The 27,821-nt window shown below is 43.1% G+C and overlaps 2 protein-coding genes and 1 long non-coding RNA gene across 7 annotated transcripts in view; 2 read left to right on the top strand and 1 right to left on the bottom strand.

Annotated features, from left to right (window-relative positions):
- Window positions 1–19,402, top strand: part of MACROH2A2 (macroH2A.2 histone) — a 28,169-nt gene extending 8,767 nt beyond the window's left edge. For all 3 annotated transcript variants that reach the window (XM_087764687.1, XM_087764688.1, XM_087764689.1), the window contains exons 3-9: window positions 6,494–6,600; window positions 8,004–8,201; window positions 9,840–9,950; window positions 11,720–11,819; window positions 12,757–12,846; window positions 14,886–15,060; window positions 18,676–19,402. In XM_087764687.1, the coding sequence (XP_087620813.1) occupies window positions 6,494–6,600; window positions 8,004–8,201; window positions 9,840–9,950; window positions 11,720–11,819; window positions 12,757–12,846; window positions 14,886–15,060; window positions 18,676–18,841 (947 nt within the window). In that variant the 3' untranslated portion in view covers window positions 18,842–19,402. The remainder of the gene's footprint in view (window positions 1–6,493; window positions 6,601–8,003; window positions 8,202–9,839; window positions 9,951–11,719; window positions 11,820–12,756; window positions 12,847–14,885; window positions 15,061–18,675) is intronic.
- On the top strand, window positions 2,387–4,613 carry LOC148054762 (uncharacterized). The gene is made up of 3 exons (XR_015706343.1): window positions 2,387–2,563; window positions 2,824–3,354; window positions 4,480–4,613. It is a non-coding gene; the product is annotated as an uncharacterized LOC148054762 (long non-coding RNA).
- Window positions 19,403–19,512: 110 nt separating the features above from the next.
- Window positions 19,513–26,511, bottom strand: AIFM2 (AIF family member 2, ferroptosis suppressor). Of its 3 annotated transcripts, XM_087764685.1 has the most exons (9): window positions 26,259–26,511; window positions 25,220–25,335; window positions 23,405–23,524; window positions 22,899–22,991; window positions 22,475–22,583; window positions 22,111–22,263; window positions 21,134–21,334; window positions 20,084–20,285; window positions 19,513–19,732 (listed from the first exon to the last, which is right to left on the bottom strand). In XM_087764685.1, exons 1-8 carry the CDS (start codon window positions 26,431–26,433, stop codon window positions 20,131–20,133), a joined length of 1,122 nt encoding a protein of 373 aa, XP_087620811.1. In that variant the 5' UTR covers window positions 26,434–26,511; the 3' UTR covers window positions 19,513–19,732; window positions 20,084–20,130. The 3 variants fall into 3 exon arrangements, with proteins under 3 accessions (XP_087620811.1, XP_087620810.1, XP_087620812.1); XM_087764684.1 differs by lacking the exon at window positions 19,513–19,732 and having other exon boundaries at window positions 19,830–20,285; XM_087764686.1 differs by lacking the exons at window positions 19,513–19,732; window positions 22,899–22,991 and having other exon boundaries at window positions 19,830–20,285.
- Window positions 26,512–27,821: the final 1,310 nt, after the last annotated feature.

Below are 27,821 nucleotides of genomic sequence, written 5' to 3'. Positions count from 1 at the left end.
ACAGTGATTTTCAACCTTGTTTTTGTTGGTAGGCCTCTGTATGTTTTCTAGTGGAGGTTCAGGTCTCTCCAGGAATGTCATAAATATGAATGTCTCTATAGCAAGGTGTGTTTGCTTTACTTCATTATTGATTGTGAATCGCTTAGAAGTCATCTACAAACTTCTGGATTTCTGGGTGTTGCAAGATGAAAACCACATTACACGGGTTTTGGAAACTGCACTAACTTTTATAACTGAATAATGTGCTGCATAATGACTCTGCTGACCTTCAGTCTGGGGAAGAATACTTTTTTCCTTTTCCTGCTCCGCAGGGATCCATAGCGTTCAAAGGAGTTTCTAGGATAAACACTTGGAGATGCTTGTTCTGAACTGTGGCAATTATTACAAGGTGGAGTAATAAATTGTTAACAGCACATCTGGTATATGCAGCACTTCAGTAGTGCAGACGGAGTTATAGTCTTTTTCTAACATACAGCGCAGCACTGTTTGCCTATTATCTGATCTAGAACAGTGTATAGCTTGGCTCTGCTTCTGGCTAGTAAGTGCAGTTTAATTGAAATCATTAATACGGTAAGGGCAGATTATGTGTGGGCCTACACTTTGTTTTAGAAAAAAAGGATGTGTAGTCAACCAGGCAAGAGAATTGCTAGATATGTAGGCTAGGGGCCCACATAAATTGTAACAGAATGTTATTTTATGCTGCTTGGTTCAGCAGGGAGAGAACCCCCTCTCGCCCCAACCCAGTATATATTGTAATAGAATGGAGTAGTGTTTCTAAGAAAACACGTATTGCTTGTGGATAGTGGTCTTTCCAAACCAAAGTTTCTGTGCTTTATCCAGAGTTTTGTTTGAAAAGATTACAAAGGTGGATAGTTCAATTAAAAAAACAGTGTTGCAACATCTAACCCTGCTGATCGGTTATTCCTAATATGTATGTGTGAATATAGTCTTTGGTTTTGGGAAGCCTTTAGAAACAAAATGTGTTTTCCCAAGACAGTTGTCAAAGGGGGTATTATATATCAAACTGGTAACATTTCTTGACATTATCTGATACTTCATAATACAAATTCCGGTTTTCTCTTGTGGACTTGCAACTATGAAATGGTGGCTACTCAGGCTGAAAGTCTGCATACAGGGGACCTGCTTCAGGCTAAAGCTGGCAGGGTGGAAATTAAGGGAGTCTGGTTCATCAACTGTTTCACAGAAGCAGGCTGAACTGTGGTTTTTTGTTATGTTAAAACATTCATGAGAACTTCTACTCTAAATGTCTGGGTGCTTCTCTGTGTTTGAGCAGAGACTTGATGCTTTACGAAAGGGGAAGGGTGGTCTCTGCCATCTCAGAGAAATCTGCTGTCTTTGGCCAAGCTGTAACTTTGAAAAAACACAGGTTGCTCATGCTCAGCAGAGACTTCTTTGATTTTTAACAGCTAAAATCTCTGAAGACTTGGTCCTCACTGAGCATGCTCCAGCCTCTCTAAGCTCCCAGTGCTGCCCAGACTGCCTATGCATCTTCGCCCCAGAGCAATGGAGCATGCCTCAACCTCTCAGCTCCGACGTGTGACAGGACTGCGCATGGGCCACTCCATGCAGTGGCTGAGCACGCTTCAGCCCGTGGCTACAGGTGCTCAGAAGGACTTTCCCTCTCGCTGCTGTCCCCGGCTGCTCCTGGTCACAGCACTGAGAGCAGGGAATGGGCTTTCTGTGGTCTCAGCGATACGGGGCAGCGCAGGGGAGGAAGTGCTCTGATGCGAAGGCAAAAAATGCACAGAGGCGGGTGGCAAGAGGTTTGGGACTGAAGGCAGGGAGTACATGAATAGGAGTTGAAGCAGAAGCTAATTCTACTTACTGTCAGTGAGGTGGGAAGGGCAGGCTGGAATTAACAGGATAAGCAGACTGGGAGACTGGGAACAGGTTCCACATTGGTCAGAGAAGGAGACTGGGAACAGATCATAACATTTTGGGGAGACGATGGTTATGGCAGAAGAATATTGATGTCAGAGATGGGGATGGATCTGGCTAGTGGGGAGAGCTGAAATGATGACCAGTGGGCAAATAAATGTGTCCAAAAATCCTGCCAGGAAGTTGGAGAGTAAGTTTGAAAAACAGGGCATAGGCCAAGGATTGGATGGAGGGAGTGCTGATAATGAAGAACCTAGAAAGGAAGATTGACCCTGAGTATTACTATAACTGAGAAGAGTAGACAGGAGAAATGGAGACTGTCCAGGAAAGGCAACTGAGATAGAAGTCTCCGGTGGGGATTGCCAAGGAAAGGAGAATGGGCTGTGGAGCTGGGAAAGCAAGTCATGGCTGGGATAGGGGCAAGGTGGATGAGGGTGGAAGGGTCAAAGAGAACCAGAGCTGTCTGATTGCATTCATCCAGGGCCTCACATGGACTGGCGACTCACCTGTGAGTGATCAGCCGTGCACGTGGTCTGTTGATGGCCTATGTTTGTGTTGCCCTGGAGCACCGAGCCTCTTGACTAGCATTTTCCGGATGGTGCATATACATCTTGAGCATCCTTATTCCCAGTTGCCATGTGGTTCAGACTGCCTTTTGACTTTGGTATGTGTTCTGTGTCATGAGCTACTAGATCCCCATTTTTCCCTTTGTATGCAAGATTGAGTGTGGCTGCCCTGCGCAGCCATTATCAATGCCAAATCTGCGCTTTGGCTTATCAACCCCATTGTTAAAATGCCAGCAATCACTGCAGTGTATCTCAAGAAGAGGTACTTTTACCTTGACTGATTAGCTAATGTGAAGAAGATCTCATCAGTGTCCTAAGGCTTTTTTTTATAATCTCTCTATGCTGTTTTATATCTTAGGCTTGAAAATCATATTGCAAAACTGCAGCTTAATTCCTATCCAGAAGGTTGTGTTTACTGGAACAGTGTTGGGCCCCACTGGCTTCAGAGTTAAAACTCCATGAAAAATTGGCCTCGGTCCCATTGGATTTATGGACTTTGCAACAGGTGCATGCCAGACTATGCTCTGAGTGTGCACGGGGCTGACTACAGTCATCATCATCTAAATCAAACATCAACTGCGTGTGTCCTGTAATGCACCTTCCCAAAATGTAGGCAAAGAATACAGATGCCTCTTGCTTAGAAAGCTGAAGACGTGAATGGTGTGCTGGTCAGAGGAATGTGCAGAAGATGTCAGTGGAAAGCCATCTTCTCTAAATTAGGGCAGAACACAACACCAGCAACTACCTCCTTCTTGAAAGGACATCAGCTGGCATACTCCTCTGTCTGTTTCACTCATCTGCCGTCAAGAGACAAATCGAGCAGATACTTTTCCACTTGCAAATGGAGGACCAAGGACTCCATCACCTGCTACGTCTTTTCCGAGCAAAGGTATTATTGGGTAGATTTGTACATGCTAGTGTAACAGCAACTGTCAAAACTTATCCTGAAGGGGAAGTGGAAAACAAGATAACCTGTCTGAAATCTTTCCGATTCTGCTATCAGTAGTTCTTATATGTCTTCCTTATCAGTCCAGCTGAGCATGTCACAAAAGCAGGCTGAGCTCAGCTGAACAAATAGCTTTGGCCTGGCTATGATGCTTTTAGTTCCCAGACGCTCCACATCTGTTGATCCATCAGCTAAAGAAACCTCTTTTTCCTGTACATCACAGGATGAGAAGATGTAATCCCATTCAGGTTATAGCTTGGCTGCTGCTTGTGTCGGTTGGAAGACAGTTATGTTCTTCCCTCGACCCGAGTGCTTATCAAACAGGAGAAAAGGTTCTATTAATAAGACTGGGTGTCGTGTAGACTCAGTGGACAGCTCTGAGCATTACTCTGTTGACATTCATTTGATGTCTATCTGAGGCTAAGGTGAACTGTGTAGTACGTAAATGAGCTTTTAGCCATCCGCACTGAACACGTCTGAATCTGAAGTGATGTTTCCAGTGTGGAGGCATCTTGTGTGGATTTTGAATCTTGAGGGAAGCAAGATTATTTCAGATTTCACTTTAATTCTTAATGTCTGCTGCTGAGAGGACGTAAAGTAAAACCAACTTATGTCTGAGGACATCAAGATGCCCGATTATCAAGAGAGCTTGTTATAGTATAGGACTTCTTTATAGGACCTATATTCTCAGACTAGTTTCCTTAGAATTTAGGTAACCTCAGCTGTCAAGATGTTCCTGCTTGAAATGTAAAGCAGTTTCTTTAGGGATCTTTTCCTGCCAGAAGAGGATGTGATAACCGAAGCCTCTAGATTTGATGTTGCATTTTGCAAGTGCCATTTTCTATTCTTAAGACTGAGTCCTTGCCTCCAGCATTAGAAAAATATGCATATAGACAATCATTACAAGGAGGTAAGGAAATTATTTACCTATGCAAATAATTGGCATCCTTTGATAAGTTACATGCGTATTCCACATACATCATCTCTGCCTTGGGTTCCCTTCTTTCCGGTGTCCTGTGGTAGAGGGCTGGCATTTGAGTGTTCTGCGTTTTTTGCTCTTAACATTAGGCAGAGGACATTTGAGTGCACCATCAGGATGCTGCTGGCCAAAGGACCCAGAACCTGGGGGAGTGGGGTGAGCACACAGGTAACAGGATGTGCCTGTTGTTGGCACATCTGAAAGAACTTCAGTTACCATGCAGGTAAGTATGTGTTGTTTTTTTTTTTTTTTTCCCTGACGCAATCTTCCTCTGCTATCAGCACCAACCTGCAAAACCCACTGGAGAAGTCTGAGTCTCTTTTCTTGCTTTCTGCTGGTCTGCACAATGGATGGCAATGTGTCCCTGCTGTCTGCTGCTGCATTAGCTCCACTGGCAGAGGACTGGGAGTTGGGTCTGAAACTTCCAGCCCTGCAGCACCCACAGGGGTGGATATAGCTGGATTATGCAGGATCTCTTTTCAGTCTCCTTCTTTAAAGTCCAAGTCAAACACTCCAAAGTTAGGGAATACCAGAGCCAAGGTTGCTGCCCTGACTTTTAATGTAGGCCCAGTGTGTGTTTATGGTGTGATACCATTTCCGATTGTCCGATCGCACATGGCTTTTTCCTCATGGCAGTGGCCTAGTTATCGCAACCACAGTTCTAATATTTCCTAAAATTTAAGAGCTTGCCTTTGTAACTTTGATAATGTTTCTTGAAAGTTTTGCATGAATAATTGTGAAAATTTTCAACAGACACTGGCTGTTTCTTAAACAATTCACTGTGAATATGCACATAATTTTAAACAATGGCTTTTACATCTCCAACATTGAATTAAGTGTGTATGCTGTATAGTAGCAAAAACTGGATGACAAGTATGCATTTTTGTTATTTTCGCTGAGTGAAATTGAAAGCTTTTATTTTTCCCATGAACTGAGACATAAACTTTTTGTTGAAATCCTTTAGGTTTTAGCCAGAGAGCATTATGTAAATTTCCACTATATTTTTCATGAAAGTTCTTCTTTTTATAATAGTAACAGTGCTTTATTTAGTTGATAAAAAGGAGTAAGATATCATTAATAGGAAACTTATGGGCTGTAACTTTCTTACCCCTGTTACTGACAGACGTAAGTAGAAAAAACAAAAACCAGAAGGCAGGGACACTGGATTCTTTTAAAATGAAACAAGGTGTGAATATGGTTTTTATGATTATTTGGAGCAAAACATTCCCTTCTCCTTCCTTCTCAGTGTTTCAGTAGAGTTCTTATATGAGAAATAACTTTTGAGTAGGGGCCAAACTGTGTCAGTTAATGAATTATACTGATTGCTACAGTTTAAATAAACTCAGAAGGATGTGTCTGTGTTTCCTCTATAACAATTAGAAAAAGCTCAGTGACTTTAGTCACAGTATAAATGTTATTGCAAATTTAGAGAAACTACTTTTGAAGTGACCTCCTATTCCCAGAGATGTAGAAGGAACTTTCTACCAATAGTTCATGCATTGAAGCTCTTATGTTGTTTCTGCTTGCCTCTAAGTCAAACCTTTCATATCTTGTTCTGAAATGAAGCTTCTCACAGATTTTTCAATGCCCTTTAACGCAGAATTGCAGCATCGCCTGGCTAGTTTGTTGGCTTTCAAAGTGTTTCTTTAAATGCACCTCAGTCTTCATCTTACTTGATCCTGAGAATCCTTGCTGTTTTGTCAGAACTGTCTGTAATAGGTTTGGGGTTTCATTGCATGCTTTACTGTTTTATTGTCACAGGGTTACTGCTAAATTTTGGACTGCTGATGTACATTTTTATAGGGTGTATCTTTTTATGAAAGAGAATTCTGACTTGGGACTTGTAAAAGAAGTTATGTGAACCAAGCTTAGCATATTTTCTGCTAGCTATCCTTTAGGGAATTAGGAAGGACAAATTATTTTATGTAAATTTACAAATACATTGAATGTGGCTTGGTTTCTGCCTTTCTGTAGCAAAGACCATTTATATTGGGAAACACCCCTGAAAAGGTAAATGGATATTAAGAAGGAATGTAAAATGTGTATATAGGGTGTACATAAGTTGCATTTTTGTTACTCATTTTTATCTCAATGTGTTTACAGCTGAAATTCTAGAATTAGCAGGAAATGCAGCACGAGACAACAAGAAAGGAAGAATTGCCCCCAGACACATCCTCCTGGCAGTTGCAAATGACGAGGAACTGAATCAGGTACCTGTTTACATTTCAGTGTGAGAGTTACATGCTGTGGCATGAATGAAGCTGCCACCATGGAAGGTTAGAAACAGGTTAGTCTGACACATGAATGAGAACATGATTATTAGAGCAGAAGACGACAAGATTGTGCCCACTTGAATAAAAGCAAACAAAAAAGAAGGTTCTGAGATAGCTGATCTTAAATCATCTGGATATAAATTTTGCTTTTTTCATAGCCCGAGAGTCCTGTTGGAGTGGGTAAACTTGATGCTTAATTTTTTCCTCAGGGACATCCAATACTTAAAGAAAATGTGCCATATGGAAGACCTTTTCCCAAAAGCTGTAGAAATGTGTGTTTTCTGTTACACTGTCTGTGAGGCCCATCTTGGGTAGGAGTCTGGCTCACTCTGCTGTTGCTGCCTCCAGGTCTGCCTCCCCCTCTGTATGCCCAGGTCCAGATTGGGTTTGCAGTGCTCTGACTCTGAAGATAACTGGTGGGATCACTTCTGCTAAACGTGTCGAGTGAGAAGAGAGATCACGGCATGGGCTGTGAATTGCAGCATTCAGGGGTGCTAGAAAGGTTCAGTCAGCATCAGAAGATCTCTTCTTGGTTGGCCCCATGTGAAGATGGATGACATCATTCATACTTTGAAAGACTCCTGCACTTAATTTGACTGCTTTAAATAATGAAAATACAGTGCCTATGAAGTCATCTAGCTCTGTTTCCAGTCAGTTTGACTGCAAAGTCAAAACAGAGGCCAGGAGAGAGGGAAAAGCATGCTAACACTACCAGCCCATTCCCCGCTGTGTGGCGCCGGTCACTAGCCTGTGAACTGGGGACTACACCTACTGTTGTCTGTTAGGAATTAGCCAGATTTTGTCCTCCGGCTAATATCACAGCCCTTTCCTACTGTTCACCTCTGCAAAACAGGTTCTTGGGGCTCATGCTTGCTTTCACTGACTCTGTTTCCCTGACAAAGGGCTCTGCAACCAGTCCTTCTTTGAGCAGGGCTGTGGTGCAATCTTTTTTTTTTTTTTTTTAAGTAACCTGCAGGTGCTTATCATCTCCTCTTACCCTCACTCACTGCTTGTAAGTCACCAAGGACAGGTATGCAGGAAGACCGGCACTGGAAGAGAGAAGAGTGAGTGACCTGTACAGTAACAGAGTTCTCTGGGATGTGCTGGCTGACCTTGCTGTGACCTGCCAGGTTTCTTGTTACTGTGGATTTTCTCCCTCATAGTTTTTGTTTGGTTTTTTTTTTCATGGTAAAGGGACGAGGTCCAATGCTTTGGGAAGTGAGGTACAATGCTTTGGGAAGTACATGTACTTGCATACTTGTAATATAGTTAGCAAAACTAGCTTGAGTGCAGACTAAGAGAATCTGTAATGTGCTCCTTTACATTGCTTCTCCTTGCAGTTGCTAAAAGGTGTGACTATTGCAAGTGGAGGTGTCCTGCCCAGAATTCAGCCAGAGCTTCTAGCCAAGAAACGGGGTGCCAAAGGCAAATCTGAGACCATCCTTTCACCTACTCCTGAGAAGAAGGGAAGGAAATCCATGGTGAACAAAAAGAGTGGGAAGAAGGCAAAGTCTACCAAGGCCCGGACATCCAAAAAGGTAAGCATGAGGCAGATACAGGATTCTAGAGGTGTGGGAGAGGGAGTGGATCAAAACCAGCTAAGATTATTAGGAAGAATAAATCGGCGCTTCTGCATTGTTTGTTTGTAACAACAGGGAATGGGAGGTAGGAGTTGATAATAGATACACCAGGATTTTTTTTTTTTCCTCTAAACTTTAGAAATAAAAGGCAAACACAGTCTTTTGTAATGAATTTTCATAACAAAAACCTTTAAAGCTTTGATGGAAACTTTTCAGATTTCCCTGTCACCTTTTTTGCAATACTTTCTTGATAACTGTGTAGAATCTCTTTATCTCTACACTAACTGTGTGGCAGTGAACTCTATCTTTTAAAATCAAGGAAGCTGTATTTTAAAACATTTTCTACTTGAGAGATGTCACACCTTCAGCCTTGTACAGTTACCGGGTTGCTGTTAAAGATTTTTCGCTGTCCAGAGAACTTGTCCTGACACGGTACATAAATGTCATTTTGACAAGCTCTTTGTTTCTTGTGTTATTAGGTGTGCTGTTGTTAATGTTTTTTAAAAGAGTTGTGAGAAGAATAAAGGAATCAGAACTTGAGCACTGCACCTTCCCTTACGGTTCCCCATCCTCTATCACCATCCAAAATGGTTTAATTTGGTAAAGCAGTAACCCAGATCAGTGCTATTGGTTTGTCATTCCAGAGCATGCATCTTAAAACACTGCTAAATTTTTGATTGGGTAGGATTAAATGAGATTAAGCTTTGAGCTAAGCTTTTTAAACTTGTGTTAAGCCCATCTTTTTGGAGGCCTCTAAGCTTTAATACATTTCCATAGCTGAGAATATGCAGAAACAACTTTTAAAAAGAAAACAGAGTTGCTTAATGGGATGCTTACTAGGATGCCTCTGTGTATTGATCTCAGCTACCACCTTACTTTGAATTGTGCACATGCAGAGTTTGGGTCTTGTTAGGAAGAGTTAGCTTCTTGATATATCTTAAAGCAAATACTGAGAGATGTGAAGAGATGCTCCTGCAGCCCTGGTAGAACAGGTTTGCTGCTCCTGGAGCTAGGCTCCATGAAGGAGTGTGTCCTACAAAGGGGATTTTGCATTCAAACTTCAGCTATTTGTTATTTCATTTTGTCATTCTGACTGCTTGTATCGAGGTATGACGGCTTGCTCCTGTCAATATGGATTCAGATTTATGATTTATTAGCTGAGACTTATGATTTTTTTTTTTTTCTTATCATAAAGTCATTTTTTCCTTCAGATTGGAGCATTTGACTGGGCTACTAAGTTACTAAGTTTGATTTAGTATGGACTCTGCTCTGTTAGCAGCAAAAAAACTAGCGCACACCCACCCATAAATACAACCTTAATTGTTAGTAAAACTACAGATGGATGTGGGTGCCCTGCCTCTTAATGTGACTACAAACGTATGTAATGCCTCAGGTGAACCACTGATGTTTTAGCATTACATAAACAGTGAAGACCTCTGTTGTTACATAATCTTTGGGGATTAAAAGGCTATGAGTAATATACTGATCGGAGAAGATGAGGTTTGTAGTAACTGATTAAATCTATCCATTACTGAATAATGGGAAATGTTGATTTCTTTCCTTTGAGAGTTTTTGCTTTTTTCTCCCCCCAAATAGAACAAACAAAAGGACAATGAAAAAGAAGGCGCTTCAAATTCAACATCTGAAGATGGACCTGGGGATGGTTTCACTATCTTGTCCTCCAAGAGCCTTGTGCCAGGACAAAAGGTAATACAGAGTTATAACGGATTGGGATCACATCAGTGGAGCCTAGCGTAAATGGAAGGATGCTTTTTATCTAACACCAGTACAAAATCTTCTCTATGTTCTCCCTTAGTGGTCCCAAATTTAAGGCTGAAACTCACTGAAGTCATGAGCATGGTAAAGGGTCTCAAAAATATGTCTGCAGATAAAAGATTTCCAAGAATAATGCTGGCCAGCCTCTCTTCTCTATAGAGAACCATACTGATTCATTTCTTGGCCTAAGCTGTATTAGAGTTTTGTTCAGTTTGGACTTGGCTGCGTTGTGCCTGGCATACTGCCAAACCAGGTTTAACCTTCTAGGCCATTTATTATTTATAAAAGAGCATTTCTGGGCCAGGTCCCAGGATCACCCAGAACTTCCACATGTTGGTTTGTGCCATAAGCCTGGATCCTTCATCTGAAAGTTGGCTGTGGGGCGCCGCTCTCTCACTGTTCAAACTGAGGACCTCACCAGAGCTGCAGGGCATGCCTACTTCTCCATCTCAGCTCAGACTATGACACCTTGCCTGGTCAGAGTTACAAAACTGTCCCACCAAAATACCTGCATGTCCTTGGTGTCCAGCCAGCTGTCTGTCCCATTTTTATTTGTTTTTTGCTGTACTCATCAAGAGGGAGAGATTTTGCCTTCCTTAATTTTTGGACCCTGTGAATGAAACTGGAGGTTTTCCTACAGAATTAACTATGGAGATATAGTCAAGATTATTTAGTAGTAGTAGTAGTAGTATTTCCAATAGTAAAGTCATCTGGAAAAAATGTTCTTCCTGAAACTGCTTCTGTAAGCCCCCTGTACTGATGGTATACCCTGTTTATACCTTTGCTGCAGCGCTTAAGAGTTTGGTCCACCTGATCCCATCTCTTGCTAAAGCAGTGGTCTAGAATGGACCAGACACATACTAGATCCAAAAGGTTACTAAAAGCAGTAATCTGGCTAGGTTAAATGAAACTTGGATCTCCTTTATTAGAGTTCAGTCCTGTCCTAAGTTCCTCCAGAATCTGTGCAGCTTCTCACTTACTTCTCTAAAATGGGCAGTGCTTATTGTTCTGGTTAGGACATAAATACTACAGTGTATCTTGGAAGAAATGAGGCATGCTGGGCACATGTTCAGCAACTCTAAAGTCTTTTTAATGTGTTTTAGGGTTTCTGTCCTCTGTTATTGCTCAAAGTGATGAGGCTGTGAAATCTGGGGAGCAGCCTTTTTTGAGCACCTTAAGACATCAAGTTTTGGCCAGTTCCTGTATCCAGATGGATGCAGGGTAAAGCATTCCTTATTTTATTTATGCCAGGAAGTCAAAGGGAAATTAATTACTTGGGTGATGAAGCCTTTATAGATCAGGATAGCATTCAGCCCTTCTTCTCAGTCCCTGCAGTAGTTTACCGGGGGCAAGTGTTTTCTACAGGAGAAAAGCTTTTTAATTTTAGTATTTTTCTCTTTAAACAAAAGCATTTCAAAAGTCAGCCTTTTCTCTTCAAAGTGTGATGCTAGAACATGAATTTTCTAGCAGTAACTTCTTCTGGAGCAAGCTCCCAAGCTGTGGGCATATCATAAAACAATCTGAGTGGTGTACTTACGTAAAGGCTAAAAATCAGAATCACACATATTAAACACAATAAAACTACTAATCTCTGAAAGACTGAATCCAGCCTTCTTTCCTTTTAGTTCTTTTTGGTATGGAAATGATTTTGCGCTCGGATTACTATTTTTTTTCTCTACTCTCTTATTGTTATTTTACAGCTTTCTCTGACACAGAGTGACATCAGCCATATTGGCTCCATGAAAGTAGAAGGCATCGTTCACCCTACAACTGCTGAAATAGACCTCAAGGAGGAAATAGGTGAGGCTCTGCTACATGCAGAAAAAACAGATCTAGAGCTGGAACAGTAGCTGGTCTACTAGCTGCCTGCTGAGATCCTGTCCTGTTTCATCTGAATCTTCCCCAGGCCATAAAATATCACTTACAACACTTCTGAAAATCAGACTGGATCTGACTAGGTATAACAGGCTAATCACTAATTTATCTTTTTTTAATGATGGCTTATGACAATCAAAACACAGATAATTTGTTCAAGCACATGAGCAGCAAAGGTGTAAATAATCATTATTGCGGTCTTTATTGGATTATTTTTACATTTGCCTCTGAAAATTCTGTGATGAAAATTATATATTAATAACTCTTCTAATTATGCTTTTCATTGTAGGATTTTACATACTTTAGAAATACTCATGTACAAAGCCTTATACTGCTCATGTGAAATAAGGAAATATTATTACTGCTGGTGTACAAATACGGAAATTGAAGCAAGAGGGAGGTAAAAAAGAGATATGCAGTCAGTTGCATAGAGAGGCACAGAATCCAGTAACAGGCTTTTGGATCATTGTTTTATACAGTCGGTCATCAAGACCTTCACTGGCATCCCAGCTGTGTTTATTTCAGAAAGTAGTAGGATTTGTATGTTGAGCTGACTTTGGAGGCTGAAAATCTGAGTCCTGAAAATCCCACTCTTCACTGTTTTAGCCATAAGCCAGAGTAAGATAGCATCCTTACAGATAATTATATTAAAGTAATTTCTAGTAATAACATACAGGGATTTTCAAAACCAATAAAAAGTAAACTTTATCTGTGGCTAGATAGAGTGGTAAACATAAACTTCAGCTGCTGCTGATAGAAGGAAACAGGATAATACGTGTATGATGTTCTAATTTTAAATAACAGAGTTGTTTTTCTATGCTGATACTTTGAAGCCAAGGCCTTTTGCTCTGTGTCCTTGCAGGCAAGGCATTGGAAAAGGCTGGAGGGAAAGAATTTTTAGAAACTGTGAAAGAGCTTCGCAAATCTCAAGGACCTTTGGAAGTTGCTGAAGGTAAAAAGGATACTACGCTCTCTTTTGGAAACAGCTCATTCCATATGTTCTTTTCCCCGGACATTCTGATCTGTTCTTGATTATATATGTGCCTTTGCTTATGTGATGTAAATGCTTCTGTTTCTCGTTCAAAGCTGTTCCTGATATGGACAGCCTGCTTAGGGGGAAAAAAAAGGAAGAAGAATAGGATACCTGTGTGCTGTGCACATCCAGTCTTTGAGCTTCTAGGTGCCACCATAAGTTACAGCAGGCTGATTAATTTACCTTAGGCAATTTCTATCTGTGAGGGGCCAAAAATTAAGGAAAACTTGTCCTGTCACCTTTGTGCCATCTTTCCTGTCGTATTTTTTGTATTGCGTTCCTTAGTGAGGATCAGAAACAGCTCTCAGTCTAATAGAAGAGGTATAAGAACAGTGATAGTTTATAAATTATCCTGCTTTATGCATATTTGATGAACAGTATAATCCAAACGATTACTCTACTTTGAACACAAAGATGTGATACGATCTTTAGAACTGACATGCTTTTTGGAAGAGAAATTGCTGCTCTTCTCCCAGGCCCTACAGCTACATTATAGAAATAGAAATTACAGAAGAGCTCCCTTCAAATGTTTAACACATCAGTAGTAGTGAATGGTTTGGGGTTTGAGATTGTCTTCCTTCATCAAAAAATTAAACCAATTCATAGGGGTTGAAGGTGGCTGGAGGGCAGTTACAATATATCTTCCAGTGCCTTATTTGACCTAGTATCTCAATACCCAAGAAACTAAATGCTTTAAATAGTCTAGTTTTTAAAATTTCTGAAATGAATAGCCTAGTTTTATAATCTCAAATGACAGGGAGAATTTTGTACAAGACACTTTGCCTCACTTTTGCAATGAATCAAAAATATATGCCATAACATCAAAGTAAACTACTTTTCTAGTTAGGTAGTGATGTTGACAGAGAAAATAGACTCCTTTTATGCTATTAAGCCAGTCCCAGGAAAGAAGATAATCTTAGTTTAATAGGTAGGAATGTGTATGCTCTCAAGCACTGTGTTGTGTTGCTATGTTTGAAATTGCCCCCTCTACTGGTTCTGAGGCAAGTGATAATAAATGGTTGTTAATTGCTGGAGGTCTACTGCAAACACTTGAGCTTCAGCCTAATGGGTTTGAATTCAAGTGCTGCTCACAGGATACCTGTGTTGCTTTCAGTCACTTTGCTCCCTATGGTTAAAGGCCTGACATTTTGCTTCTGGTTGAAATTTAAGTGGCACAGTGAAACATTGGACAGATTTCTCCTGTGCCTGCAACAGAATTCCTCTGTGATGGTGGACAAGTGAATAAATCCAAGTTTTTAATCCTTGGGCATTAATTGCACAGCTAATTTCAGGGTGTTTAACCTGAGATTCCCAAGACCAAGATTTTCAGAAGTGCTAATGGTCACAATTGCAAGAAAGGCAAACTGATGCCATGCTGTGGACTCTGCAGGTCCTGGAGAAGTATTACGCTTTCTGAAAAATTAATCTAAGATTCCTAATTGGACATAACTGGTGGAGACTTTCAACAAACATCTTTGGTTTTCATGTCGTTGCCTGAAATTATCCAGTTGTGAAGTGGGTCTAAATATTACTCCCTAACACTCTGGAGTTGTAACGATGATGCAAGATATTTGTGCAATGCATTCAGATAAGGCTGTGACAGCACTGCAGAAATGTCTATCGGGGGATTAATGATACTGTGTTCAGTGCAAGGTTTTGATACTTTGCATAAAACAAATCCAGAGGCCATGCTGAATAAGAAAGCTAAAAAATATTATTGATTTTGTTTGTTAACCAAACGAGCCCCGGGTTCTTTGCTCTCCAAAGAAATAACAATTGATCACAAAAGTAATGACGAGACAGACAGATTATGATTGCAAGTGAGCCATTGTGGCATATTTTAATCCCTAATGTATTTCTTTGGAGAGGTAATGTAATTAAGAAAGTACGTTGGATTGAGAGGTCATTGCAGGGTGGTTTCTATTCAAAACTAAATGTTATGTTTTTGTTTGTGTTAGCTGCACTTACTCAGTCTAGCGGCCTAGCAGCAAAGTTTGTCATCCACTGTCACATCCCACAGTGGGGCTCAGACAAGTGTGAAGAGCAGCTTGAAGAGACTATAAAGAACTGCTTAACAGCTGCCGAAGACAAGAAGTTGAAGTCTGTGGCTTTCCCCCCATTTCCCAGTGGCAGGTATGACTCTTTTTGCATAGGATGATTCTGTATCGGGTAGCAATGGTATAGAGAGATACATATAGTAGAGAGAGATATATAGAGAGAGATACCGCTCTTTGTCAGAGAGCTGCTGCTGTGATCGAGAGGTACTCTCTGGTCTGTGGCATGAAAGAGGCTGACCTTGCCTACAGAGAGCGCTGTGGCAGGTGCCATCTGACACCGTGCTTTAGATTAAAGGAGCTTGAAGTGCAGTATTTGCATGCAACGACCAGAAAGCCTTTATATAGCGAAATCGGCTAACCCGCAGGAGAGCTGAGTGGACTTGCTGTGTTTTCTATTGCTAGGCAGTAATTTTCATTCTTCTACTATGGGCTTGCACCACCTACGTTTTTAAGTCCTTTCATTTTGCTGTGCTGAATCTTATTAAAACTACATTTGTACTAATAAGATTATACCAGCATAATACTGAAGGCAAGTAACAGTGATGCAACCTGAGCTAGGTAAATGTGAGGTGTTCACTTAAGTCATCCTGAGAATATATATTAAACAGACTAGTCACACAAAATGTTTTCTTTCAAAAGAAAATCAATGTTTCTCAACTATAGTTCTGCTTTAAAAAGGGAACTATGAAACCTACTGTGAAACTACACATTTCTTTCTCAATAACTAGCAAATAAAATGTGCTTAACCAAGAAATCCAAAGTATTTATCTTTTTTCTTTTTTTCTTTTTTTTTTTTTTAAACTGACATTCATTAATCTGGCTTGGTCTCTGATCACAAGAAACCTTACAAGCCCTGCTAACTGCAGAAGTTGCTCTTCCGTGTTGGAGTTTGCACGCTTATGTTTAATTGGAAATGTAACTACTGATTTTGTTAGTAATGCCCAAAGAGAAGAGTAGAGTACATAGTACAGTCCAGTTGTGTTGGCATGGTAGTGAATAAAATGAAAGTAAAACTGAGTTTTGATCAGTGAAATGACCACACATCACTGAATACACAGGAGATGAAAATGCCGTTTTTACACAGACAGTTTTCAAGACAAAATAATATTTTTATGTATCAGGACAAAAGAATAAATAGGGGGACAGTACAATTTTCAATGATTTTTCTTCCTTTATACACAGATCTTTTTGTTTATAGTGTTCAGTCAAAGCAAACTGTGATAAATTGTTTTACCACTCTTTAATAATGAAGTTCCACTTTCAAAAATGAACTGTAGCTTTTAAGGCCAATAGAAATAGTCTCTATAGACCTCATGTCTCCTATGAGCATTATCTAAGAATAATCCAGTCTTGGAGCATTAGTCTTAGTGCAGATCCTTCTGCTGCTTAGTTCCATTTCACTCTCTATTGCTCTTACAATTACTCCTGCTAACAGAAAATAGAGTAAGTCTTACCAGGTGCTGCTGGTTTACGCTTTATTTATCAAAGGACCTCGAAGTTGTCTGAAAAAAAGGCAGAGTTTTTCAAATAAGACTTAATGGTTTTGCTGTCATTTTATTCCACCTACATGTCTGCACAAGAAATGCTGGTTTTGTTGGATAGATTGGGAATTTGGCTGTATCAGCTCTTTGAATTTTCTTCTTTCCTCTGTTCCATCGTAAGGACTGTTTACAGTAACTAGTATAATGTAGCAATAGGTGGGATATCTCAATTCTGCCAGGGCTTTTCACCTCTATGATCTTGTCATTAAAAAATAGAGAAATGCAGTTTAGATGAAATGACTTGTGCTGTGAAGCAGATAAATTAGCTGAAAAATGTTTTCAAAAAGTCAAAAGACAGCTTGCTGCCAGAAAGGCGTATTAGCTGGGTTGCCGCAGATGCTGTCCAGGGACTAAAAGTAGGAAAATCTGTTTGCTAGTAATCATTTGGATTACAGTGAATATGGATACAGCAGTTGATGACTAGTTTCCAAGCTCTTTTTGGATGGTTTTTAATATGAATATGATAAGTAGTCTGAAATCACTAACATGAAATTGAGTGAGGAGAAGTAAGTAGTACTAAACTTAGAAGGGGAACTAAAAACAAATGCACATCACAGTGCTATCAGAGATGGGGAAAAAAGAAAAAAAAACACTGCAAAGGTAGCTCTGGATACTATTAAAAGAAATACCATAATTTTTCAAGTGTAAGGATTCTTACTCACTGGGATGGCTTATCTGTGTATTCTGATGTAGCCCCATGACTGAAGATCTTTAAGTATAGGTTAGATGAACTTTTTTCAGAAGCAGAAAAGTTATATGTGATCCTGCCTCAGAGGAAGGACATGGGCTAGGTTGTGCTGGCCAGTTTTTTTTGGCATGGATCCAACTTCCTCTGGAGCATTATCATGCAGTAGAATCTAAATAGGAGGCATTAAACTCAAGAGCAGCCAGCAGAGTTATGCCCAAAGACCCACCTGAAATCTCAGCTGGGTCTTAACTCACCTTCAAACAATTTGCTGTGTCCCAGCGAAGTCTCATCCAAACTCGCCAAGGTAGGTGGCTTCCTACATGCTCCTGTAGCAAGCACTGCGTCGACACTCTTCAGTGTTGTGCGAAATCAGCAGAACTATTACAAGCGTTGTCAGGTAGCGGAGAAACTCCAGCAGGGAATGCAGGAGAGTATCCTGCCCTCCAGATGTCAGTGGCAGAGACACACATATATCGCTTCAGGAAGGCATGCTTTCTAGGTCAAGGGATCTGTTTAGTGTTAGACAGCAGAACGATGTGGAGACCTTCCTAAGCAGGAGCATATACTGCAAGGCAGAGTGTTTCATTAGATAGGGATCAAGTTCAAACTGTAGAACAGTTCTTGAAATTATGTCCGGTATTATAGCAGTCATATTTTTATATAAACAGAGATGCAAAGCAGCTGACCTTCATAGTAACTGTGCTCTTTGCGAAGTGCTTTCAGCCAGTTGCCTTGTAGCGTGGAGATAAGGGCGAAGGAACTGTGTTGCAGCTGAATGGTTTTGGGACTTGACAAGGAGTATGAGAACGATTAAGATGGGAAAAATGCTGTTGCCAAGAAACTTGAATCTCAAGGGTGTGGACCAGGTGCCCTAAGAGATGTCCGCACAGTTGAAAAGTCCACTTACTGTAAAGACTGGTAGCTTTTAGCTTTTCAGATTGTAGGTGAGAGAATGTTACCATCAAAATGAATGAATGAATACGTCTTGGCCTTAATTTGGCTTGGGGTTGTAATTTCAGTTATTTTCACTGAAGTCTCAAGCAACGTATTTTTAATGACAGAGTGAGGAAGTCAGCTAAAAGTAGTTGATTTTTTTGTTTGTTTGCTTTCAACTAAAAAAAAAAAATCATCCCTTGAACCTTGTAGCCTGCGCAGCATGGCATGGAAAAGTTTAATTCTAAGGGAGAGTGTTAAAAAACTTTGTGTGCTTATAAAAAGTAGAAAAAAATGAAAACAGTAACTATACCAGCAAGGAAACTAATACAGCAGCAGATGAATATTGCTATCAAAACGTTGGGGTTTGCTTCTGGGATTTACACATTGCAAAACTGCCACTGGCACTATATTAACAGCAGCCTGTAGTTGGTACAGCTATGGCTTGTTCCTTTCAGTGTCACGTGTGCATAATGCTTGCACAGGTGGCTGACATTCACTTGTTCTGTTTTCTTCCCCTACCACATAGAAACTGCTTCCCCAAACAGACGGCAGCCCAGGTGACTCTAAGAGCTATTTCCACCCATTTTGACGGCACCAGCTCTTCCTCCTTGAAGAACATTTACTTTCTGCTCTTCGACAGTGAAAGTATTGGCATCTATGTGCAAGAAATGGCCAAGCTAGACACTAAGTAGCAATGGCAGCCAAATGAAACTTTATTTTTCAACAAACTTGAGTAGCATTAAAAGCATTAGAGGTGGGTTTTATTTTTTCAATGTGATGAGGAGGGGGAGTGGTAGTAGTGTGATGTGTTGTGACTTGATGAAGAGCTGTGACTAGAGATGAGAGGGGTTTAGTCCGCTTTCTTCATGCTATCAGCATCCTCTAGCCATTTATATCACCTTAAGCAATTGAGTTACCATCTCTTTTCAGGAGTTTGTTTAGTGTCCCTTGTTACTTTAGTTTAGAAGTTTTTAAAGAGTAACCTCATTTTAGATTTCTAGTGATGAATTTTTCACACACACACACACACACACACACACTTTAAAGAAAGCTCTTAAAAATATTCTGCTCCCTTTTCCCCTCCCTTGAGGGTAGATGGTAAACTTCTGTCCCCAGCCCACAGAGAGGGGAAAAGGATTTTAGAAGTGATGCATGAGGAGCTTCTGTTTTGCTTTTAACTCACAATAATCTCTGTAATTACTGAGAGTATTTCATGGTGATTTTGTTTGTTTTATAAGAAAAAAAGAAAAAGATGTGTCAAGTGTGGTTATTGTTATAAACTCTACTTTCGCTCTGGGAATTTCTCACCTTAAAAAAAAAAAAAAAAAAAAGGCAGCAGCATCTGTAATTAAGTGCTTGCTCTATCGCACTTAGCACACAACTAACCAGCTCTTCTGGCAGAAGTATAGTGGTATAAGTGACGTAACTAAAGTTGCTGTGGAGATGTTGACACAAAGGTGCATTATATTCTGTTGAGTTCCAGGATTACCGTAGCCTCTTCAAGGCTTTAGCCAGCTTTCAAAGCTTTCCCCAGGCAGTGCTGCGAGCCATTCTTCCTACACGCTGCAGAGCAGGTTCCAGATCTGTAAGAGGCAGGTACTTTTTAGAAGAGTAAGAGTAGAGAAAGCCAGGGAAAAAAAAAAACCACATAACAAACAAACAAACCACAGAGATTTTGAAAACCACAGTGTTTATTGTTACAAATCAAGGTAAACCAAGCTTCTTGCTCAGAGCTATCTCAACAGGGAAGTAAAAGAAATATTCCTTCCCTGGTTTTTGTCATGAGAACTTCTGTGCACTTCATTTGGAAAGTGCCTCCTTCCCCTTTACAGCCAGGCAGGGCACCCCTTCAATGCAGCATGCTGACAGGTGGCTTTAGGAGGTGCTGCAGGAGACAGTATCAGTCTGTCCAAGCCATAAAAGGGCACCCTCACCCTCTTCCAGTTGCTGTAATCCTTGCTGGTTTGTTACTGATCCCCTCTTAAGAGGGCATTGTCTGTCCCATGGTCTTCCAGCTCTTGGAGACAAACAGGTCCCGGCTCTTAGCAATGGTCACCAAGAGACGTCCCACATAGTAACCGTTCACCTGGCCTACGCCATCATTCCTGCCCATTGAAAGCAGGAATGTCAGTGACCCTGGAAAGAAGATGTAAAGGTTTAAGTGAAGCAGTTTCAAAGCTAAGTATCAAACCTTACTACATGTAGGTGTTGCACTTCTGCAAGCCCTTCCTTCCCACCCCCCACATACCCACACGTACTGCTAAGCACAGGACCCATGTGCTGCATGGCAAGGAAAGAAGCAGGCCCAAGGAGAACTACTCACAACTCTCTCCTTTCTACCATCTGCCCTACCTCTTTCAGTAATGGGATTGCTGAAGGATTGCGCTGTGTGCATGGTGTCGAATGAATCTCTGCTCCCAAGAGGCAGTGAAGAGGTAGACAACAAAATTTAAGCAGAAAGAAATGTAAATAGACAGGGCAGCCTTTAAAAACCAAACTGCTCTCCAGATATCCTCCATCCATGTGGAATAGCTTTCATCATAGTTATGGTAAGTATTTACATCAGTTGCTTATTACTGTGACCTATCACCTAGCTAGATTTTTGAGACTAGGTTGTTCAGTTTGTGTTTGTTGTATAGTTTAAGGGGAGAAAGGAGGAGAACAATTGAACAGTAAGCAATTTAAAGAAAAGGAAACAAGTTTGATGCAAAGCAGAAGACACCCACCAGTAGATTTATCAGGAAGACATTAGTGACAAAAGGACACATGCATCTGTAGACTGACACAGGTAATTAACATCTACAGTGTCTTTGGCAAGAATAAGATGAAGCCTGAGCTATAAACGTATATAGTCAACCCCAACTGTGAGTTCCTTCACCTCTAATCAATGTCCCATGCAAGTTCTGATGTGTACGTGTTAAACAGCTGTTCCCTGCAGAAAAGCAGCCCAACAGCTAAGGCCAGGTGCTGGCAGATTACCTTACCTGGTTCGTAGGTTTTAAGAGGCTTATGTGTCAGGCTGTTGATGATGTTTGTCACCACGACGTTGGCATGGAGCCCAGCGTGGTAGGCCATCTTCGGTTCTTTCAGATCTGCACAGTCCCCAATGGCATAGATGTTCTCATAGCCTTCCAGCTGGAGGTGCTTGTTAACTTTCAAAGCACTGTTACTTGCCATTTTGTCCCCTGTTTTGCCAAACAGTAAGTTTTCAGAAGGAGCTTTGTGTTGCTTGTTGTGGCCTGAGACCCCAAAATGCTGATGATGTTATCAAACACGTCATTGACACAAAGTGAGGAGTTGGGTTTTCGTCCTCTTTTCTACGTGCCAGGGAAGAGATGCTTTTTGCCTTGCTGTAGTTAATTATTGCAGTCTCATGCAATGACTCATCCTTTGACATTTCAGTAGAAACATCAAGAAACATTAAGAGCTTGCATACGCAGCCTGAGAAAGAGACTGTATAATGGTCATACTGCTCCACAGTTGTAGTGCTATAGCTGAAATTGGGCTGTAGGAGGACTCGGACTGAAGATGTATCACCGAATAACTAATCGGCTGAATGCCCTGTGACACTGACCGTTCAGCAAGAATGCTGTATCTGCTGAGCCTGTTTTTGCTCAGAGCTCAGCAAGCTTATATCTAGGATGAAATCCTGGCCTGGACAGCAGGAGTTACCATCAACTTCTAGGTGTCATCTGCCTCATGCTGAACTAGGACACTAGGTTCCTTGCAGGTACTAGCAGAAGGAGCTGGAGAAGACTGTTGGCCATTTGATCTCTGGTCTGTAAGTTTCCGAAGGTCACATTTCACAATTAAGTATTTAATGTGATGTGAGCATGTTCGATATATCATGGAATAACCACTGCAGGTTGTATAAGGTTAATTCCTAACTTCACAGTACTCAAGCACAAGACATCGAAGAACCGTGTTGCTTCTCCCCACCCAGTGGTTTCTTTTCACTTACCAAATGCGGCAGCGTATGCTGAAGAGTTAATCTTTATCCCCGTGCACAGGACCACCATGTCAGCAACCACCTCGGTGCCCTTTTCTGTCCTTACTACCATGTCCTTCTGGAACTGGTTTGGTGTGAGGTTTTCCACGTTGCTGACCCTCTCACCTGTTGCAACAGAGAGCCCTGGGTCACAAACCTTTACTAGGCTGCCGTTTCCAGCTAGCCCAGATCCATCTAGAGAAACAGGCGTTCAAGGGAGCCATGCTTAGTCAAAGAAGTCAGAAAGAGGACGTCAGAAGGAGACGCTTTGGCTAAAGGAGGAGCAGCTTATAAAGCTTCAGAGTTTAGATCTTCAGAGGCATCATTAAGTACGTACTTAATAAGAGGCGCACTCCTTTTCTGAGGAGAATCTCTTTCACCTCCTGACGGACGCTATCTAGCAGCTCCACATCAGCTAGTGCAATTTTTGAGTGAATGAGGGTGACCTGTTGGGGACAAAACAGCAAACAGGGGCACAGAGAAATGGGACAGGACTCGCCGCATGCTAGATGGGAGCAGCTATAGCTTCCTTCCACCCCACTTAATGCACAAGGAGACCGAGCCAGTGAAAGGCATCTAGTGCCAATAATTGCCAGTGACAGGCTACAGGGTGCTCTCGGAAAAGGAGGCGGTAGGGGCGAAGGCTGGCATTGCATGGAAACTCCTGATTTGCAGTGATCTCAGATACCTCCAGCAGGACCATCACAGAAGAACAGTCTCAGAAACAAGGATGAAATTAATTGTAACTAATATGCTGCTACCTCTTTGGCTGGGTACTCTGTTTTGATCTCTGCGGCCATCTCGACTCCAGCAGCACCACCTCCCACTACCAGGATGCGCTCAGATTTCTCAATCTTGAAGTAAAGAGGAGACTCATGTTACAAGAGAACTGTTAAGTGCTGGAAGTCAGATACCTTCAGCCACTCCGTGAACACACCTTTCTGAGATACAGTACTGGCCCAGCAGCAATAAACCACCTAGTTCATTACAAGGAAACAAAAAAACGAGAACCCCTTGCACTCTTCCTGTGTACACTGTAACACTGTTGAACATTTCGGGTTTCCCCTTGTGCGGACAGCTGATCTTCCCCAGGGCACGCAGAATGCCAGACAAGCTAGCACATGCTCCTTGTCCCGGCCTGTCCCTGCAGACATCATGGTCTCTTGTTCTTAGATACAGATGTCTCCAGATACCCATAGTGGTGTCTGGGACGGGGAAGCTGAACAAAGGCAGGCAGCACTTCCTAGGAAGTAAGTTGATTCCTCACCTCTTTAACCATGTCTTCGTAGGTCTGGATGGCACTTTCCATGTCAATGACTTGGTTGAACTTCCCAGGGAATGGCCCATCGCTGCCAGTTGCAAGGATGAGATGGGAGTAGTGAAGCTCCTGGGAGGGCAGAAGGTAGAATAGGATGTTAGACCTCTTAAAACCAGAGCCTGGAAAACAGTTCTTGCCTCCTAGGGAGTATTCACTCGTTCCCTTTCCTCCAGCCCTTGCTGATAACTAGGAAAGTACTTGCCACTGTCAGAAAGTGACTTAAGGAAGAGACCTGGTCCAGGTGACAGCAAGTAACTGCCTTCCTCAGGGTCGGAGAAAAGCACCGTTCTTCAGGTGAGCTGAGAGCTGTGAAGAAATTACCCTAAGTTTACAGGAAATAACCTGATATTTATGCCAGACACTGACGCTGCCACCACAGCTGGCTCCAGAGACCAACTTCTCTCCTTCACCCTCTTCTGAACAGAAACAAGATGCTCCGGCTGAAAAGAGTTATCAGAGCAGCTGCCCTTGTTTCTTCCTGGAGTTAGATAAGGATCTGAGCTCCAGGGTTAATTGTTGAGCTCTAAATCCAGCTTTAAGAATAAAAACTCATCTGAGCACTAGGTGGGGTGCGGTATTTACTGCACACCCACATTGCAACACCGCTCTAGGTCACTTAGCTTGGCTAGGAGGGACGGTGCCATTCAGCGCATGTGGGGAAAGATGGTCTCTGTTGCCAGGTTCTTCAGGATGGTTAAATGCTGCAGTCTTTCCCCACATTGCCTCTTGGTTTTATAGGAGATGGCTGGGGGCCTGCTTCTCTCTGGGGCAGCCCTCCATAGAAGTAGGTCATTGGTTTCATTCCTCTCTACCTCCTAGCGTTACTGGGCCAGTATTAAGCATGAGCAGTTGTATATCTGCCCACAGGTGGCAGACACCTAGAGGAGAGCAGTCAGTGACTTCCCAGAGGGCTTGGGTTCAGGCGTTTCACCCAAGCTGAGGGTTACATCGGACCAGGAACCCTGTTGCGCCTGTGAACCCCGAGCCCGGGGGTACCGGCTAGGTCAGGGTTCGTGTGCGCAGCTGACCTGCGCTGTCGGAGATAAGGGGGTGTTTGTCACAACTGAACAGCATTCCCAGCTCTCGTCCAACCCGAGGGCAAAGGTCCAGTTTGTTTTTCCCAGAGCATGATTCTGTCCTGCACACACCCCCGCCTCCTCTGGCGGATGAGAGTTACACTCCTCCTTCTGCTCAGAGGCACATTTTCTGTAGGTGCCCTGTGGTCCTGCTCATCTTGCTTTTCCCCCCTCAGAGGACTCCAAGCACAGACAGCAGCCTGAAACCTAAATTCAAAGTCACTTCTCCAACCAGACATCACCAGTCAAAGCCAACATAGCCTAGAGTTGGAATACTGCATTCTCACAGCCACGACATAGCTGAAGAAAAACCCTAAGGAGGAGAGATTCACAACACACCCTGCTGAAGGCTGACTCCCTGCGTTAGCAGGTGATCCCATAAGGCAGCCAGGTTCCTCACTGCAAGTTATAGATAGAACGAGAGGAAACGGCCTCAAGCTGCACTAGGGGAGGTTTAGTTTAGACATTAGGAAAAACTTCTTCACTGAGAGGGTGGTCAAGCATTGGAACAGGCTGCCCAGGGAAGTGGTTGAGTCTCCATCCCTGGAGGTATTTAAAGAACGGAGAGATATGGCGGTTGAAGACATGGTATAGATGGACTTGGCAGTGATAGGTTGACGGTTGGACTCGATGATCTTAAGGGTCTTTTCCAACCTTGACGATTCTATGATTTTATCGCATCACCCACCTCACCATCACTGAGCAAGACTTGTTGCCTCCCAGGGTCTATGCCGACAACCTTGCCTTGTCGGAAGCTGTCCCCAAAGGTGACAGAGTAGGAGATGAAAGTCTTCTTGGCAAATCCTGTGGTAAGAGGAGACAACAGGGAAGAGATCTCCCTCTGCAGAGGCTAATGAACCCCTCTTCCCTCCTCCCCTCATGCCATCCTTGCCCCGACAAAAGCACTCTATGCAGCTGGGACCACGGGCTGGGTCTCTGCTGTGCGTTATCTCTGCCCAGCAATGAGCTTCGGGACCTTTGCCTTGGATTTGGTGACAAGATCAGCTCCTCAGAGGCCAGGTGACCCTCTCCTAGATTGCTTTGTCTCTGCTCCCCACACAGAATCTCCTGTACCGGTTTGCTAGTAAGTGCTCCGCTGTGGTCCAGGGCATTTCAGCCAGGATGTCAGAGGCTTTTTGTCATGTTACCTGCCTCTCAGACCGAGCTTTTGACATTTTTTTGATGCTTGTTCCCAGCCTTGAACATGAGATTTTCCCCCTAAATCCTCAGCAGCTGGAGTTATGGGGTTAGCCCACTCTCCCAAACGAGATCCCAGATGAGCCTGAGCAGCTCACCCACAGAATTCTGCCATCCAGGCCCTCACTGCTGAGCTGCTCGACATTTCAAGTGCCAGAGACAGGAAGACATTGATTCACCTCTTCCAGCTGCTGCTGGTTTTAGCTTAGTCACCTTCTAAACTCTTGAAATAAAAAAAAAAAAAAAAAAAAAGACCATCCGAGTAGTTTTTCCTCAGTTTTCCCAGCGGACATGCAATTAGCTTAACACAGACGGTCTGTGCATCCTCCCAGAGCCAAGTATTTATTTGTTTTCCACATGGAAAACATCAAGTCTTTCCCCATCCCTGGGGCGGAGGAGGCACTTTCAGTACTCCGTTCCTTTTTACTCCCCGAGTACCTCCGAGCTGCTGTGGTCACTGGTGGGGGGTAAAAGCTGACCCGCTGGGACCCACGCAGGGGGAAAGCCGTGGAAATCAGTTGAGCCCTTACCGCTCTCCACGGCGGCGCGGAGGGCAGCGACGTTGTGATGGAAAGCGTCTCTCACGTCCACCAGCACGAAGGGGATGGCCCAGGACTTGAGCAGGCTGGCGGCCGCCGTCCCTCCGAAGCCTCCCCCGACCACCACCACCCGCACGGAATCGTCCACGGACAGACGGGATCCCATCGAGCCCAGGCCGGGAGCCGGGAGCCGGCCCTACGGCAGCAGCTGCGTTACTGCTTGCCCAGCCACCGCCTTCTTCCTCTCCGCCTCTCCCCGCGGCGGGAGGAGTCACGTTTGCCGGCTGATAAAGCTGTTGCAGCCGTAAAGCTGCAGGGAGGAGTTGAGTTTCTCAAGGTCTGAGCCCAGGCTGCAGACCTTGGCTCTCCCGGGCAGCACGTCCTGCCAGGCTGCAGCGCCTGCCCAGGCGAGCCCCAGAGTCCCAACCACAGAATATTGGAGTCATAGAATCATAGAATGCTTTGGGTTGGAAGGGACCTTTAAAGGTCATCTAGTCCATCCCCCCTGCAATGGGCAGGGACATCTACAACTGGATCAGGTTGCTCAGAGCCCCGTCCAGCCTGGCCTTGAATGCTTCCAAGGATGGGGCATCTACCACCTCTCCGGGCAACCTGTTCCAGTGTTTCACCACCCTCATTGTGAAAACTTTTTTCCTTATATCTAGTCTGAATCTACCCGCTTTTAGTTTAAAACTGTTACCCCTTGTCCTGTCGCAGCAGGCCTTGCTAAAAAAACTGTCCCCATCTTTCTCGTAGGCCCCCTTTAAGTATTGAAAGGCTGCAATAAGGTCTCCCCGCAGCCTTCTCTTCTCCAGGCTGAACAACCCCAGCTCTCTCAGCCTTTCCTCATAGGAGAAGTGTTCCACCCCTCTGATCATTTTTGTGGCCCTCATTTTTCCCCTTTCCCCTTCCTTACGTCCCCCCACACACATCCTCCACATCAGAAGGGGACCGTAAGGATCTTTTACAAGGATCTTTTATATCTTCTTACAGAAGGTGACCGTAAGGATCTTTTACAAACCAAGGGCTGTGTTTTAAGGGTGATGGGCAAACACCCAGAGACCAAGGGAACTGCCCCGCTTGAGCCTGCCGGCTCCAGGATGGCAGCTGCAGCCTGGCAGTGCGTAAGGATGCTGTGCAAGACAAGAGGCTCTGCTAATGCTGAGGACATGCAGTCCGTCCTGCCAAACCCCAGCATTAAAAAGTCATGAGCTCATCTTAAAAAAAGAACCAAACAAAAAAGGAGACTGTTTTGTTTTGTTTTGTTTTGTTTTGTTTTGTTTTGTTTTGTTTTGTTTTGTTTTGTTTTGTTTTGTTTTGGAAAGTTCATGAACATTGGGCTTTGTCTGTCCACCTTGGCTTGTCCTTTGTCAGCTGTGGATGTTGGTTAAACACATGTTGGTTCAATGCCCCCTTTTGGGGGGCAGCTGGGGGGCGGCAGCAGAGGGGTGCCCCTGCTCCTGCCCTTTCTGGGGGAGTTCACGTTTTGCAGCCCTCAGCATCCATGGCTTGGAGGGGCTTGTTGGGAAACCCACAAACTGGCCCAGACTGTAG

This window comes from Nipponia nippon, unplaced genomic scaffold (genome assembly GCF_047370975.1).
Source record: "Nipponia nippon isolate SJK-2023a ecotype South Korea unplaced genomic scaffold, ASM4737097v1 scaffold_3, whole genome shotgun sequence".
NCBI classification, from domain to species: domain Eukaryota; kingdom Metazoa; phylum Chordata; class Aves; order Pelecaniformes; family Threskiornithidae; genus Nipponia; species Nipponia nippon.
This window is presented reverse-complemented; position numbering and strand designations above follow the sequence as displayed.